Source organism: Pangasianodon hypophthalmus, chromosome 1 (assembly GCF_027358585.1).
Source record: "Pangasianodon hypophthalmus isolate fPanHyp1 chromosome 1, fPanHyp1.pri, whole genome shotgun sequence".
Lineage (NCBI taxonomy): Eukaryota > Metazoa > Chordata > Actinopteri > Siluriformes > Pangasiidae > Pangasianodon > Pangasianodon hypophthalmus.
Window position 1 is genome coordinate 2,583,181 of NC_069710.1, and position 16,188 is coordinate 2,599,368.

Here is a 16,188-nt window from a genome sequence, read left to right on the forward strand (position 1 = left end):
TTAGCCATTTGTTAACAGCAAATAAGACAACATCAAACATCAAGCTATCAAGCACATAGTTTCATTTGCTTGGAAAGAAGGGCATGCTGTGGGGAAAAAAATCACATGCCCTTGGGCTATAATCTCCTTTCATAATCTATAGGAGTGGTTTAATTCAGTCAGAATTGCTATTTGAAGTGTGTCTGCACTGGGATCAGCTGGCCCAAGACAGAGCACGCTGGTTTCTCGAGTAATCGAAGGCACTAATGAGCACTGGACTCTGACTGACGTCTGATGTTTAGACAGTGTGTTTAAGGCACACACTTCACAGAGCGGAGGGATGAAGGAGGGGGCTGTTACAGAGATGTGCTAATGAAGCAGTTTACTTTCTCTGGCCTTATTGCAGAGTGTAATGGGCCATGGTGCTCTCCCTCCTCATGCTCCCCATCCAACTTTCTCTTTCCCTTTTGAGAAACAGAGAAAACACCTGCACTCAATAGAGCAGTAACTGGCTACATGCGCATGTTTGCATGCCATTTCTTTTCTGCTCTCATTGTAAGAATTTCCAAAATGTTCTTTCACACTTTAAACTAATCCAAGCTGTGCATGGGGAGGAGGGATCATAACATGTGGTGTGAATGGCCTTGTTTAAGCATGATACCACTGTGCTTTATGATGGCTGAGTTAGTGGGAGTTCATTTATCAGTCCCAGGATGGTGGAGGAAAATGTGGAATATCACTCCTGACTATAAAGGATTTGAGTGGATGCTCAGACTGAGAGGGCTCCTGTCCTCCATCTGCTTTAGGATGCTGTTAAAAATCTCATAAAGCTGCACACATACAGTATCACACCCATAACCTTGATTACAGGACACACTTTAACCTTGCTTGATTCCTCCACACTCCCATCATGCCAGAACACATGATTAAGACTTTTAATTTTATTTTATCCCATCCCCATTTTGTTCATATCCCAATTCCCACCTACCGGACTTCTCTCGCATATCATACGACAACTACCATGCGAGACACGTGAAGCCGGCCTCCACATCTTTTCTGCTGTTCATGCTGCATGACGGGGCAGCATAACACATTCAAATGTCCATGATTCGCTAGAGTCGCTGTGATTGACAGGGGAGAGAGAGTATGCCATCCCACCCACTCAGAAAGCACGGCCAGTTTTGCTCCCCTGGCTCCCGACAATTTGGCAAATGCTTTTCCATGATGCCATTCAGGAGCCAAGGCCTTTTACATTTTTGGAAAGTTTAAACAATGAAATTTTTTGCAGATTCAAATTCACATTTTGCATACCCTCTAAACTCAGCATTATGTGTAAGTTCTCATTTTAGATGTACATTCCATGCAATATGAACCAAATATATGTGCATGCAAGGAGCAACATTACCATAACAACCAGGAGCTTGTGATTTCTGTCAGAGCAGAACTGATGGTAGTCCAGAATGTTCGCTGAGTTTTGGTTTCCTGACTTGTGTTAAGTTTCAGACAAATATCCTTTAAACACATAGAAAGAGAAGATGAAATTGTCTCTCACATGATTCTGCTGTGGTATCGCTTTTAGATTTGATTATATGTTTAACATTGACTTTGTTTCCTCACAGGACCGTTTTTGCAGGTTTTAGTGTGCATTGTGAAAGTAATCAGATTCAAGGACTGACAGGATGATTCGGTTTCTGACTTCTCGAGAAATTTCGTTCAGATTAGCCTCTCTTGGGTTACTTAATTACCAATGAGGTGTTTACAATGAAGATTTTCTTTATTCAGTTTGGGCTATCAGTTGGAGTATTAATATACTGTTAGCTATTATTGACTAATAACTATTCATGTAGCTATTTCAGAGCAAAACGGTGATAAATGGTGATCAAAACTGTGGTGTTGATTATCCAGAAATCAGCACATTTTGAAAATTTCACTGTTCATGTTTAATAAGTGTTTGATCTGGGAAAAGTGTAGGCTCCACAGATCTATGAAGTGCATGCTTTATTTGTATATAATTGATTGATTAATGTAGGCTGCGCTGAGTGAACGCCACACTGGATTTGCTATTAGTAGAGGTATGCTAAAATTAACTTACGAACCACAACAAATTTGAAATTAAATTATATTAATCTCCTAAAAATGAAATTCGCAGACTATAAGCCACATGTGGTGTGTGTATGCTACTGTAAAAGTAATTTCTAAACTGCTTGGCTGTTTTATTTTATTTCTGTTGTGTTTTCCCTTGGTGGTTAAGTGATTGATTTAGCTGCGCTGCGACATACATGGGCGAGCCGAGATTATCACGTTTATAGCAGATAGAATTCTAATACGGTGGAGAGAGTGGGAGTAAAACGATCCTTCAGTGAAAACGATCGGATCTCGAGTGCTCTAATAGCTGTGTGTGCGTCTGACCTGGGAGGAGATAGCAGCCAACAACAGAGGGATTTAGGCTTTGAGAGGAAGCCCATTAAGACATCCTAATGTGCTTTTCTTTATGAAGCTTTAATTGAAGCTGGTAGATGACTCATGCATGTCTAAATCAGACTGATTTGATTTCACACACACAAACACAAGCACGCATGGGCACACACGCATCTTCATCCGCAATGACCTGCCAAATTAACAGAGCTTTGCTTTTTAGTGTCTTCTTTATTCTCTGTATGAGAATTGAACAGGACAGCTCATTCTTTAATAACCAGTGGGTTTTTTCTGCATCTGGCAGACAATAATGTATTTCCTCTTAGGGCAACGTAACCCCAAAGCCCTAATGGAGCGCAAGTCTGACTCAGCTAGTGCATTTTAACAAAGGGCACAAACAATACACTCCACCCCCCTCCCCAACATCTGTCTCTTTCTTTCTCCCTGAGTGAAGGAGCAGTGCTTGATGCGAGACCTGTATGGTTAGCGGGATCACAGTGCAGCTCGGTGCATTTCAATGGCCTGCTCTATAAATGAGCTACAGGGCTGATCTCCCTGCAGCCCAGAGCACAAAACAACAGGCACACAAACAGTGGCAAGGCCATTAAAAGGCAGGAAGTGGGCAGGCTAAGATGATTATGCAGACTTTGTATTCTGCCCACTATCTCTCTTACTCTCTGTATCTGCCATCTCCCATCTCTCTCTCTCTCTCTCTCTCTCTCTCTCTCAATGTCAGCGGATATCAAACAGTCCACTGGTATTTACCTACTTTGGCCCAAAATAAACAAAGCCAGGCTCTGGACGAATCACTTTCTCTCTCTCATTCCTGATTCAGGGCTCTCAGCTCTTTTTTATTCAGCATTCATCCCCTCTGCACTTCATTTGCAAGGTTTTTGCCCTTCACACAATTTCTCTGATTTACACTTTACAGGTGACCCTATGATTTTTTTTTTTTACTTATGTTATTATACAGCAAGACACATGAATTATTTTGGAGATGAGCTGAGGTTGGATTAGTGCTGGCATAAAAAAACCATTCTTACTTCTGAGTAATTGTGCTTGTCTGCTATTTTGGTATTCTTTCCTTGAGTTTTTAAAGGTACATTCTCTTCTATCATGGGAATGTGGAAACGAGCTCCATGTTCCTCATAAAGCAAACGTGTGGCAATGTATTTCAAAAACATTTGCATATGTCTCGCATATGTCCTGCATTCCTGAACAGTGAGAGTGGTGTTTTGTTTTTTTTTGTAAGGGGATAAATAAAAAATAATTAAATAGCAGTTGCTGTTGCCAGAACAGCACTGTGGTTTATAATTCAAGATGTTTGCAACATACAATCAGGCTAAGGCATGTAACTGCACTAAAAAAAAACCCCACACATTTGCATGCATATAGACACATTCATCCCAGACACCTGTATTCATCTGTACTCATAACTGTCCTGTTCTGGATCATTTAGATATATCTGGTATTGTACCTGCCACAATAGAGGCACTTTGCACTCCAATCAGAGAGGAGATCTGTGTGCTTTCTCTCTCTCGCTCACCACCCGCCCCCAGCTTGTGCAGTCTTCTGCAGCGTTGGCACTTGAACAGAGGCATGCAGCGGCTGCTATTAGAGCGTGGGCGGTGTGGAGACACCCGCGTCGTCAGGGTCACACACTCCTCCCACCCACACCTCGACACACACATGCCAAGAACGAGAGCACACAGTACACACTGTGCCAGGACAAACACCACACTGCCTGTTGGTAAACACAACCATTTTTTCCACACTCTGAATGTGATGCCACACACCCTGTTCCAGCATGACTGCAGCTAACCTCAGCCCAGCTGAGAAGGTTAGCAGAACGTTTTCTGAACGTTGCAGTTCTTGGAAACTTTGGCTCGAAAAATATGCAAACATTCATTCATGCATTCATCTTCAGTAAACGCTTTATCCCAGTCAGGGTCCCAGGAGCTTATCCCAGGAACACCGGGCACATAGTGGGAATAGTAGACCCTGGATGTGATGCTAACTCCATGTTCTCAGAACATTATGTAATGCTCGTAAATGTTCGTACAACACTATTGCAACATTGTTGTACAGTAGTAGCTGTAGGAACATTAACATCAATGTTTCTGTATTAGATTTTTGCATCACTGGGAACATAGTGTGAGCAAACTGTTATTACTGCAAAGGTTTTTAGAACATGGTAGAAATTGTATTTTTATAACATTACAGTTCTTAGCATCTGTTGATAACTTACTGAACTTTCTAATAATGTACTCTGTTAAGTGGGTGTCCACTTCTGCAATCACAGATTTGATCAGTGTCAAAGAATTAACTGACATCACCCTGCTTATATTAAAGCTGGAAACTTTCAGTATTAAAGGCTAATCTGATCTGGGCATAAATTGGTCAGGTCTCAATGGGAAATCCCATCTGGATGGTCTAATGGTTAGCAGGCTCATCCCCTCACCGCCATCCTGCCCTCAGTTGCTTTTGGACTGGAGAGAAAGAGTGAGAGGATGGATAAATGATGACGGACTCACCCTCTTTCTCTGCTGCAGGAATGCACACCGCCCACAGAGAGACCTGCAGGTCTGTGGGAGCGCAGCAGGAGCTGGCAAGCTGGACGCCAGTCTTTCAATTAGAAACACATGTCCATCTTCTCATTTGACCTGCTCTCCATCTCTTCTCACTCACTCCTCTGCCTGTGTCTTCCTCCCTTTCCATTAGAATATCTGTTGTTCCATGACCCAGAGTTAATAAACAGCTTGGTTAGAGCCGTCAGTTTGGGTAAATGTTTTCAGAACACTAAGCAACAGACATGTACCCACACAAACTAAAGCACATATACATCAGCCAACTCAAAGACAAGCCACAGAGTTCCTGAATATCAAGTTTTCTTCACGTTGCCCTCTCGCCTCTAGGTCAGCCCTAACAACAGGAAAAAATCTCTTGAGCTGTTTAGGGAAATGCAATTCAGTATGGTCACGCCAATTCACCATGCATGCCTGTGTGTGTTTCTGTAGTTGTGGGGAACAAATGGGTTTACAACTAGAATTTCTTTGAACTCTTATCTATGGTGTCAAAAAGGGTGGAAAAGATTTTGCCCTTGTAAAATAACATTCACAAATGCACTAAAAAAGTGCAGTTATATTTCAGCATTTGCATGCACAAATAAATCAGAAAGAGAAACTGTGTGAGCAAAGAAACACATTTAAATCCACTGATATGTGGAAATGTATATAATATAAAGTGATATGGAAAAGAGAGAACAGTAGTTTAAATGTTGTGAAGGCATGGTGCTGCAGTGGGTAGCATTGACGTCTCACAGCTCCAGGGTCCCCGGTTTGATTCTGAGTTCTATCTGTGTGGGGTTTTCCCTGTGGGTTTCATTCGGGTTTACCTCCAACCTCCTAAAAACATGCCAGTAGGTGGATTGGCTATGCTAAATGGCCTGTAGGTGTGAATGTGTGTGTGTATGGTGCTCTACAATGGACTGGTGTCCCATTTACGGTTTGTCTCTGCCTCAGACCAAGTGTTCCTGGGACAGTTTCAGGATCCCTCACCAAGATAAAGCGGCTAAGTTGAATAAATTAAAAAAATAATGATAATGTTGTGAATGTGCATCTGTGGATGTTTTCATCCTGTAAGGAACAGGTGGCGAGATTGATTTATCCACTCAGGACTGATATGACTTCAAATATAATACTATGTTATTTGCTTACTGCTACAACACAGTTTGGTGGTGTGTACATGTGTGTGCCTGCTTTTCCTAGGTTGCAGGGATTATGTCATGGTTTAGTTCATTAAGCATGAAGGCAGACTGGAAAAACACTGAGATTTATTAAAGTCTATGCCAGTGAAACACAGCCGTCCTCCCCGCCATCATTACACCTCCTCACCCACCAACTGCGTGCATTCCTACTTGCCAGCATCCTTCTGCGTTTGTGTCTGTTTCTGTATATATGTGTGTGTGTGTGTAAAATTTCCCTGGGTGATATCCAGAGTCTGTTAGTGAGTCCAATATCAAAGATCAAAAGTGTAGATTTAAAACGCATGACTGAGAATCAGCAGTTAAGGTTCAGGGCATCTTGACTAAAAAAATAAATGCGGGGAAAGCCAGGCAGAGAGTGCTCGTAAAATAGCCTCGGTTATTTCTCTGGGCTCCGAAAACACAGCGAAACCCCCTGAGTTATTTGGCCTCTCGACTTTATGACACTGTTGGTTGTTATTTCAGAGTTAGCCCTTTTCCCACAGTGCTGGGAAAGGACCTTAAAGCAAATCTTTGACTTTTTTACTCCATCAGCTGAATCTCTCTCTCTCTCTCTCTCTCTCTCTCTCTCATTATTCCATTGTTTGCACTTGGCTAGGAGAGAGAGGGGGAGAGTTGCTTGTGCTAACATTTTGTGCATGCTGTAAATGCTGTGATCTGCTCTGTCTCTCTGGCTGTCTTGCTTCCAACAACAGAAGTGCTTGTGCACAGGTCTTATCAGCACAGGGCCGTGCGAGTCCATGTGTGAATGTGTGTCTGGGTAATATGAATGTGATGACAGGGCTGCAGGTGTAGACCCACGCACTCCAGGCAGGTGAACGAGAGAGGTTGTCTCGCTCTCATCACACACACAGTAGTATGTGATTAGAATACTCTTATCTGACAGCTCCGACCAAATTCACCCACGTCCTCAATTCTCTTCTCTTCTCTTCTCTTCTCTTCTCTTTTATGCTATTTCCTGTTGTCTTTTAAAGCTACATCAGTAAGCTATACAGATAATCTTGTCGCCTTCATTATATCTCCTCATTAGTAAACCAATTTTGAAAAATCTCATGAAAAATGCATGAACAGTTCTTAATAGTGTGCGTAGAACCTCTAGGTGTTTCTCTGTGCTATGTTACTGTTGCTCGATACATGTTTAGGCATGCTTCTTTATTGCTTATTTGCATATCATCAAAAATAAAATAGGATGAATGTCCCAGTGGAGAGATATTACTTTTGTTGAACATTCTAGCTCTAGATTGTTTCAGTTTCTCTCTGAGGTTTTGAATATGGCGAATGTTTTCTCTGCCAGGCTGAGGTACTTGCAGAGGTGAGTGTAATGTCGTTTAGCCTCAAGGCTGGATTAGTCACTGGAGTTGACTGCACAAAGACCACATAAAGGCTCTCCTGCATCTATCAGCACTCTTTGCCAGATCATATCTTACTGAAAGTTTTGCTTGCTCAAAATGAGTTTTTCTGGTTGCTGGGGAAACAAAATCAGTTTAACAAAGGCTCATAGGACTTTGTTCCAAAAAAAAAAATGAGCACCGAGGCACTTAAAGTGTTCCAGGAACACATATTAGTGTCTTTTACAGCCTACACTGTTGGTTAAATGTGTGTGAAATGAGGACACAGAAACAGAGAGAAAGAAAACAAATGTGTGCTTGAGCTTAGAATTGACCTTTTCTGGAATACAATTGTTTTGAATGCTTGTCAAATTTCGAACTGGTGAACTGGTCATACTTGACTTTAAAGGTCTTGCCCCTAGATAAGCACTCGCGCAAGCATAGAAATCAAACAACATTTTCATTTTGAAGATATCACTGTTGGCCGTCAGAACATGGGACCATTATAATGTTTAAGTTATTTACAATCGCGATTACGCTGCTTATTTTTTCAACACTATCAAGCTCTGAGCTTTGAAGGTGTGCCAGCAAGCTTGTTTTGATGTTGGAGGTTCGGAGGGAACACATGCCAAGAGTGGAGTTTGAGCATCTCAGCAGAGAGAATGGAGGGGGGGCAGCAAGGGCTGGAATGAATACAGGCTGGAAGAAACACGATGGGAATCAAACTTCAAAAGGGGGCTTGCTTTTCCATCCCTGCTCTGCAGGCTCTTTGGGGTTGTGTGGATACCCGAGGTGTAACATTTCCTTTTTGTTCAAACCCCTGATGGTCATCACTGCTTAGGTCATCACCTCTCCATCAGCCTACTGACGATGACCTTTAGCAACCCCGCTCACTCGCTTTCACTGTATACACCAGCTGACTGATTTTTTTCCCCCACTTCTCTTCCTCTCTCTCTCTTTCTTTCTCCAGCCCCCACAGAGCCGCTGCTGTGTAAGTTTGCAGATGGGGGTCAGAAGAAGCGACAGAGCCAGAGCAAGTATCCCCAGAACGGCAGACCGTGGCCTCGGGAAGGAGAGGTCAGTTTCACTATCCCGCCTGTCACCTTTAATCCATATGTTCTGTTCCGGTCAACATGACCATGTTTACATTTTCATTTAAAATGAAGCAACATTACATTTTTAACATCATGAAACTTGGCTGTCTCTGTTTCTCTGCGCAAATTACCATTAAAATATGAATAATTTAGATTATCTTACAGCTCAATTTGACCTGAGATCAAATGAGAAATGAAATAGTTAACTAACTTTTAATCAAAACCTGGTCATATGAAAAATGTGTACAAATTTTAACAAGCAGTGGTATCTCATATGAATTAAATTTTAAGAAAAAGTATGAGTGAAAACCCGGTCCCTAACCTAAACCCTAACCCTAACCCTGACCTCCATGATTAAGGTTCTGGGAGTAGAGATCAGAAGGTCATGAGTTCAGAGACACAGCAAATTGCTTAACCCTTAACTATGTTGATCCTCTTTAATTTGTAAGTTACTTTGAGTAAGAAGAATATGCCAAATAATCAAATGTACAGTACATATAAATTTTATTTGTGTCCTAAAAATTGTTTTGCAAATGTGAGACCATGTTGGTTAAAAAAATAATTTGCCGAATATAAAATCTCTTATTTGAACTCCCGTGTTGAACCCTGTGCACACACCTGCCGTAGGAAGATGTTGTTTTCCTTAATTAGCATTTCCATATCCATTGCTAATTACTAATATAAAGAGAGGATATATTAAATATTTTAAAAGAGACTGTACAACTGCGTGACTATAAAATGAAAACATGGCCTCAGTCAGTGGGATATTCTTGGATAAGTAGTGAAAAGAGGATGAGGTTGACCCCTGAACACAAACACCAAAAGGCATTGGTTTGACAAGGCAAGAAGAGCTGTGAGACAAAAGAGCCTGTGTGGAGAGCAGCAGCAGAATCAGTGAGATGAGAAGCGCCCGCTGCTAAGCATGCCCTCTGATTCTGCTTGGGGGTAGAGGAGAGGAGAGGAGAGGCGAAGAGAGAGGGATGAGAGGAGAGCAGAGGAGGGGGCACTGCTTTGACTGACAGGCACATCTGGCCTTGTTTAAGCTCCCTACCTCCCTCTCAGTCTTTTAATCTTTCCTCAGCTCTTTTCTGAACTGTGAAGAGAGGCGACGCGGCAGCAGAGCGGGAAGCGCTGGCATTTTCTGGGCAGCCCAGCCACTGGCATGATGGCTCAGGGAAACATGCCAGATGCCAGTCTAGCCCACAACCACTGTGAGCTCCATTACCTGAAGCTGGCATCGGGCAGTAGTTTGCCTAGACTGACTCAGACAGGTGTCTGTGTTTGTACAGGAGCTCTATACTCTAACACCCCAGGGGTCCTCTGAGAGCAAAGAGGACTTACAGTACAGTACACACATGGGTTGTTCCAGCAAATCTCCCACTACTCCCAGTGTTTTCTCCCCCGCTGAGAGCCTGGCACCCTGCACGTTGCAGTATATGAGACTTATTTATCCGTGTCCCCTCCAATACGGGGCGAGCAGTGCCGCCCTCTGCTCTCATTCACTTAGCCAGTATGGCAATGTCAACATGAGGAATGTCTCTTGCAGACTTGTAAATACCAAATAACTTTGTGTCATATCAAAGCGGAGCAAGGCTGGCTCTTGCTGGCCGCCTCTGCAAGGTAATAGATTCACCGTTACAAGGCCTGGCCCAAGCTCTTAAAGACATAAAGAGCATTCGGCCAGACAGCTCAGCTCCTCGGCCGACATGACTCAGTACAATTTACAGCTTCTGTCTCACTTAGGTGTTAGTCCACCTAATGTATGGACATGAACTCTCTTTTACTGTTTTTCATGTTTCTTTTGCATTTCAGAGTGGCATGGCGTTACCCTACGACCCTGCCGCAATGCAGAATGGGTAAGTTTATTTTTAGTTTTATGTTTTTCTCCCAGACACACTTGGTATCCTCCTCAGCTGCCATGACAATATTATAGAATGGGTGCAAAAGTCTGAGGCATGATGACTAATTCTCAAGTGTAACCCACTCCCAAACACACACACACACAGGCACACACACAGGCACACACACAGAGAGAAGCTGTCCTGCCCCATCTGCGTTTGTGCCGCTGTTGCACTGCAGGGTGTAAGTGTTTCATCAGGTACGGGCTGCAGGGCTGGATGTGACTGCTTGTGTAAGGGAAATATGAGCTTTGTCTTTCTGCCAGCTCTTCCGGCCCCAATGCCCGTGATCCTGCCCTCCAGAGAGAAGATCTAGCCCCTCTTCCTCTGCAGACTGACACAGCATTTACCGTCTCACACTTGCACACATACACACAGCTAAAACAAAGGTGGTTAGTAATTCAGTGTGGTAGATATGTAGTAGATGTACTAATGTGGCTTTAAAGACAACCTGAAATCAAAACTGATTTTTTTACCTTGTTAGTTCATGGTCATATTCTTCATGATTCACTAATATCAGTAATCTACATTGACTTTTCTCACCTATAGTAATACCACTGTGCTCATTTTGTAGTCCAATTACAACTCAACAGATACTAGCATTATTTTCTCTGAATATTCAGTTTCGCTCTGAGATACAGTACAATACAGGAGAAAAATACATTATGTTTTTCACATTATGTTTCAAGTTGTCCTTAACTCACTCAACGGAGCCAGGAAGAGAAAGTGCTTTCTGTTTCTCTGTGTCAGTATTTACCACGTTTATGCTTTTCTGATAAGTCCAGATCATATATAGCTAATCACAGCGACCTCTCGTAGCCGGTCATGAGCCAATTCTGCAGTATTAGTAATGTTCTGTTCTCAATTAGACCTTTCCAATTGTTTAATGGGCCATATCATCTTACTGACAGGAGGCCATAGCCACTAATGGATAACATAAATAAGAGCCGAGCTGCCGTGGTCTTAAACCAGAATCACATGAGAAAACAGACTGCAGCTACTGAAAAGTGGACGGCTATCCCATACCTCCGTCTATGTTTTTATTGCCATATTGCCTAATTGGCCATATGCCTTCATTGGGGTAATATGTGACACACTAGATGTGTTTACTCAGGTTGTCATGTGCTGGGTGTAAGGAGCAGAAGCTAAGAGCAGACAGCATTTCACTCCCAGCGCTCCATTACTCAGCCGCCAGGCGCACCAATCGATATAGCATAGCAACAAGCCTACCAAATGAAACATGTCCGCTCTAGGTACACAATGCTAAATAAAGTCATGGCCCATCGCTCCACCAGTAGACAGCTATAGGGAATCACTGGATCAGCCCCACACACACACACACCCACACTGTAAAGCAAGTGCATATGCATACACTGCACCTTCAGAGATGTGAAGTAAAATGAGACCTTGTGCTTTCCCCACAAACATGTAAAAGCTTTTAAGTAATTTTGTGCGGTGTGAGCTTCTGTCATTATGCATGATTGATGTATGGCTGTGTGTGCACAGGTTCTACTCCTCTCCATACAGTATCTCCACCAACCGCATGATCGCCCAGACATCAATCACACCATTCATCGCTGCCTCTCCGGTTTCCACATATCAGGTAAAGTCATATGCTTTAGATTTATTATACATATGTGTGTGCGGACCAGTCACTGCTTTTGGGAAATGTCGACTAGTCAGCACGGTGGAAAAGACAGCGAGACAGACGGTAAAGAAATGCAGGCAGAAGGTACAGAATGCAGGTTAAATGTACGTTGTTAGTCTGAAAATATGTCGCACTAGATGAAGCCACTTTCTACAGTCAACTGCACATTGTGTAATTATTTTCTGTTGCTTTAATGTAACATTATCGCTTTTATACCACTTTTATGGTATCAGTATAGAATATAGAGGTGTGCACAGGACTGTATTTTAATTTGCCCATTTTCCCCGATGTATTCTGATGAATCCTGGCAACTCCTGCAGTTATTTCTGTGGTCCTTTTATGTTTAATAAAATTTAATTAAAATCCCTGCACTGTGGCATACCAGCACTGTGCGAAAAAGCTCATTCCATGCCGTGGGTTCTACTCACTATCCAATCCAACTCCTGAGACTTTTGTGGTTGGCTGTCACACCTAGTTTAGAAGCTGCACATACCAGCTGACAGAGGCCATTTCAGACTCATTATCAGATGCTACTCTGAGGCCAGAGTTGAACATGGTGGTTCAACTCCTAGGTTATTATCAGCCTGGAGAAACCTCCCAGGCGCTGCTGTACACATAGCATCCTCCACCCAAGGAAGACCGGTCACTGAGCGATACGGAGGGCTCTGCTGACAGACAACAGCTTCTGTCTCAGTTCCAGAATCAATAATTTCAGCTCAGCCATGTACGTCTGCCACCATGTCGGCCACACAAGAGCGTTTTTGGAGCAAAATTGGTGCGTCTTTAAATAGTATAATATGATACACAGATTTATTATTTTGCACATTTATTGCACTGATTTATTTATTTTCATCATTTACACTGTGGCCTAAAAAAGCACTGAAGCTGAAAATGTCATTTGTATCCTGTGTATGGCTGTTAATTGAAGTGTGGCTCGATGCGTCCATTGCACGCTTTCTGTGTACTGTATAGATGCTAAAAACTACAAAATATTCTAATTTTAAACACACAATTATTCAAAAGCCTAGAATATAATTCCTCCTTTTATTTGCTGAGTTGTGAAATCTGATTCAGCCTTGACCAGCAAGGACGGAGGGACAGAGAAAAAGAAAAAAGCAGAGAAAGGAAGAGAGCAAACACTGACTGTGAGCAATGAACATTCCTAATTGATTTGGCTTAAACTAAACTAAACAACACACAGAGCTGCGCTGGGAAAGAAGCAAAGCCCTTTAGATCCTGAACCTCTTCCTGTCCTCACGACAACATACACACGCACACACGCACAAAGACACACACACGCACGCACACATTCAGAGTGGCCTCCAAAGACCCGCCTACTTTAGCAGAAAGAACACATTTGCTGTAGCATTACACACAGGGGAAGAATAGCTCCAAATTGAGTATAGTGGTATTACATGCAAACACCCCACCCGGCCTACATTAATTAACATTGAATCACACACTGCAGCAAATGCAGAGATGACTCCAAGTCAGGTTGACAGCAAATCAATGCAAAAGCACCTCTAACTTTGAAAGTACAGGAAAAGAGGTAACTGTATCTCTTGCAGATTTAAATAGAAGAGAGAATGAGAGATAGGAGAGAGAGAGAGAGAGAAAGAGAAAGAGAGAGAGAAGGACAGAGAGCATGAATCTTTCAGCAGCAAGCTGAGAGACGAGGTGTGTGCTTACACACCTTAGAGAAGCTTGTGCTAGATGATCACACTAGTGCACCAAGCCGCAGCGCATCCTTACTGAATCTGTCTCAAAGGTAGAACAATGAGTGCTGCATATTTTCACACATTTCAGCACATGTTTAAAACACATTTGACACCATATTCCTCATGTAGATACAGAGATTTCTGCTGTTCACTAACTCTCCCATTTTGAAAAACAATAGCTGCATTCGTTGAGGCACAAATGCAATAATAAGGAATATTTAGGCAGGGCTTTATGAGCAGAGCAGCGAGGCAGGGGAGATGAAAGTTGAGATTTTGGGCCAGACGGAGCTATGATGATGAAACTGCTGCTGCGCTGCTGTAATTAGGAGACAATATTGCTCCTTGTGGCATTCCGATCCCACTGTAATTATCACACTGTATTGCTGGCTGATGCCGTCGCTGATCTGGGGGTTTCTGAGATGGGGGAAGAAGAGAAGGGAAAATGAGGAAATGCTCTTCTCCCAACAGGTGCAGAGTACGTCCTGGATGCCTCACCAGCAGTATGTTATGCAACCTACTGTAAGTCCAAACTATTTGTTTCTTTGTGTGTGTGTGTGGGAGAGAAAGAGAGAGAGAGAGAGAGAGAGAGAGAAAGAGAGAGAGAGTGAGTAAGTGAGTGAGTAAGAGAGAGAAAATGTATATGTATGCATTTGCATGTGTGTGTGAGTGTATATGTTTTGTAGGGTCAAAGAAAAATGAATGTGAACAGATTAAAGTGATTTACTGGTTATGAGTACCTTTGGGACTCGAAAGCTCAGTCCTAGTCCTGCCCCCTGGTGGCTGTGTGTATGTGTGTGTGTGTGTGTGTGTGTGTGTGTGTGTGTGTGTGTGAGAGAGAGAGAGAGAGAGGTCCCATTTCACATTTTGCCATCCGCCTCTACAAGGTCAGGAGTTTGGAGTTTTACACCACCTCCTTTCCCAGCACTCAGTCTCTTTTTTACTCTGACTCAATCTCTTTTTTATCCTTTCTCACTGTCTCTCTCATTATCTTGTTGTTGCATAGACAGTAAGGACGCAGGAAGGGCACCTGCCACTCCAGGCTTGGAAAATTCACCACACATGCATGCACGCAAAAAAACTATCTGAAGGGGAAGGTAACTCCAAGCACATGTTTGGAGCTCTGCCCACTGTCTGCCTTGTACCTGCACTCTACTGCACACTAATCTAAGGCCTCAATCCTTCTATCTAACCGGTCTGGGTTGAGGATTTTGTTTGTCTTAACCTCTTATGCTCCTGGGTATTTTTTTTCATGAGAGTCCGGAACCACTAGTGATCCCTTGGAGTTTTTAGAGGATATTAGCGATGCCTTAAAAGTGTTCACTCAGCTGCCACGGGCATTCAGGTTCCATAACCTGCAAAACGAATCAAAAACAAGGCATTAGGAAAGGAAGTGAGGGAGGGAGAGAGGGATCAAGGAAGAAAAGAGAGAAGAGGTAGTGCAACAGAGGACACTTTCACATATAACAGAACTGTATTTAGTCAGTTTGAACCCTGGCACACTTCCCATCATGGTGTGAACGCAGTAATCACACTCAGGTGTGGACCAAAAAACAACCAGTCTAACAGCACATGAGAGAGATGCGTTCAGTATGCAGACAAGTAGACTCTACTGAGAACACAATTCAGCCCTGACTCATCTGAATCACAGGAAGTGAACCAAACACGCTGCATATTATGGATTGCAGGCGGCATGTTTTGACATGCAAGTTGGCAAAATGATAGACTAGACAGCAGAATGAGTGCCAGAGGACAGACCAGAAGTCCTGGATAGATTGGTTGATTTTCAGCATTTGTACCCATGCTTGAAGAGGCCTTATTTTCCTTTGCCATATTTCTGACCACTTACTGCCATGCATTTATGGCCCTTTCACACATTTTGTAGTGCACTAGTTTACATAACCATAAGATAAAATGAAAAAGACAAAGAAATTTTATCAAACGTTATCACAAATTATAATTTTTCTTATCACTAATAACAAAAATGGGCAAATAATTAATGCCAATATATTAATGGTGGAATTTTTTTAATATGTATAGCACCATTTTTTGTTTGTTTGTTTTTTGTTTGTTTTTTTTCCTCCAAATTATGTCTGGATTCTTTCTTCTTTGTTCTTGTTTTGTTTTTAAATGATTGTAGACAGAGGTACGTTTTCATCTTCTCCACACAGAAACCATAGGGGTTGCCAACATCTGCACACAGCTGTCGGTGAAAACGCATTCGAAATTCAAAACTGAAGATTCAGAGCCATACAGACTGATAGAGAGAGAGACTGAGAGGCTAATGGCTGAATGTCTGTCTCTATTACTCTGTCTAACTAGATAATGATATTTCTGGACACGTGTCA

At 42.5% G+C, this 16,188-nt stretch overlaps 1 protein-coding gene and 1 long non-coding RNA gene across 3 annotated transcripts in view; one reads left to right on the forward strand and one right to left on the reverse strand.

The window, feature by feature from the left end:
* The window catches only part of rbms3 (RNA binding motif, single stranded interacting protein), a 129,175-nt gene that overhangs the window by 95,571 nt on the left and 17,416 nt on the right, over positions 1 to 16,188 (forward strand). For both annotated transcript variants that reach the window (XM_026914446.3, XM_026914445.3), the window contains exons 7-10: positions 8,456 to 8,562; positions 10,392 to 10,435; positions 11,984 to 12,080; positions 14,312 to 14,362. In XM_026914446.3, coding sequence (XP_026770247.1) covers positions 8,456 to 8,562; positions 10,392 to 10,435; positions 11,984 to 12,080; positions 14,312 to 14,362 — 299 coding nt within the window. The remainder of the gene's footprint in view (positions 1 to 8,455; positions 8,563 to 10,391; positions 10,436 to 11,983; positions 12,081 to 14,311; positions 14,363 to 16,188) is intronic.
* LOC128318730 (uncharacterized) overlaps positions 1 to 16,188 on the reverse strand; it is a 62,325-nt gene that overhangs the window by 18,841 nt on the left and 27,296 nt on the right. The gene's annotated exons all lie outside the window — the stretch shown is intronic.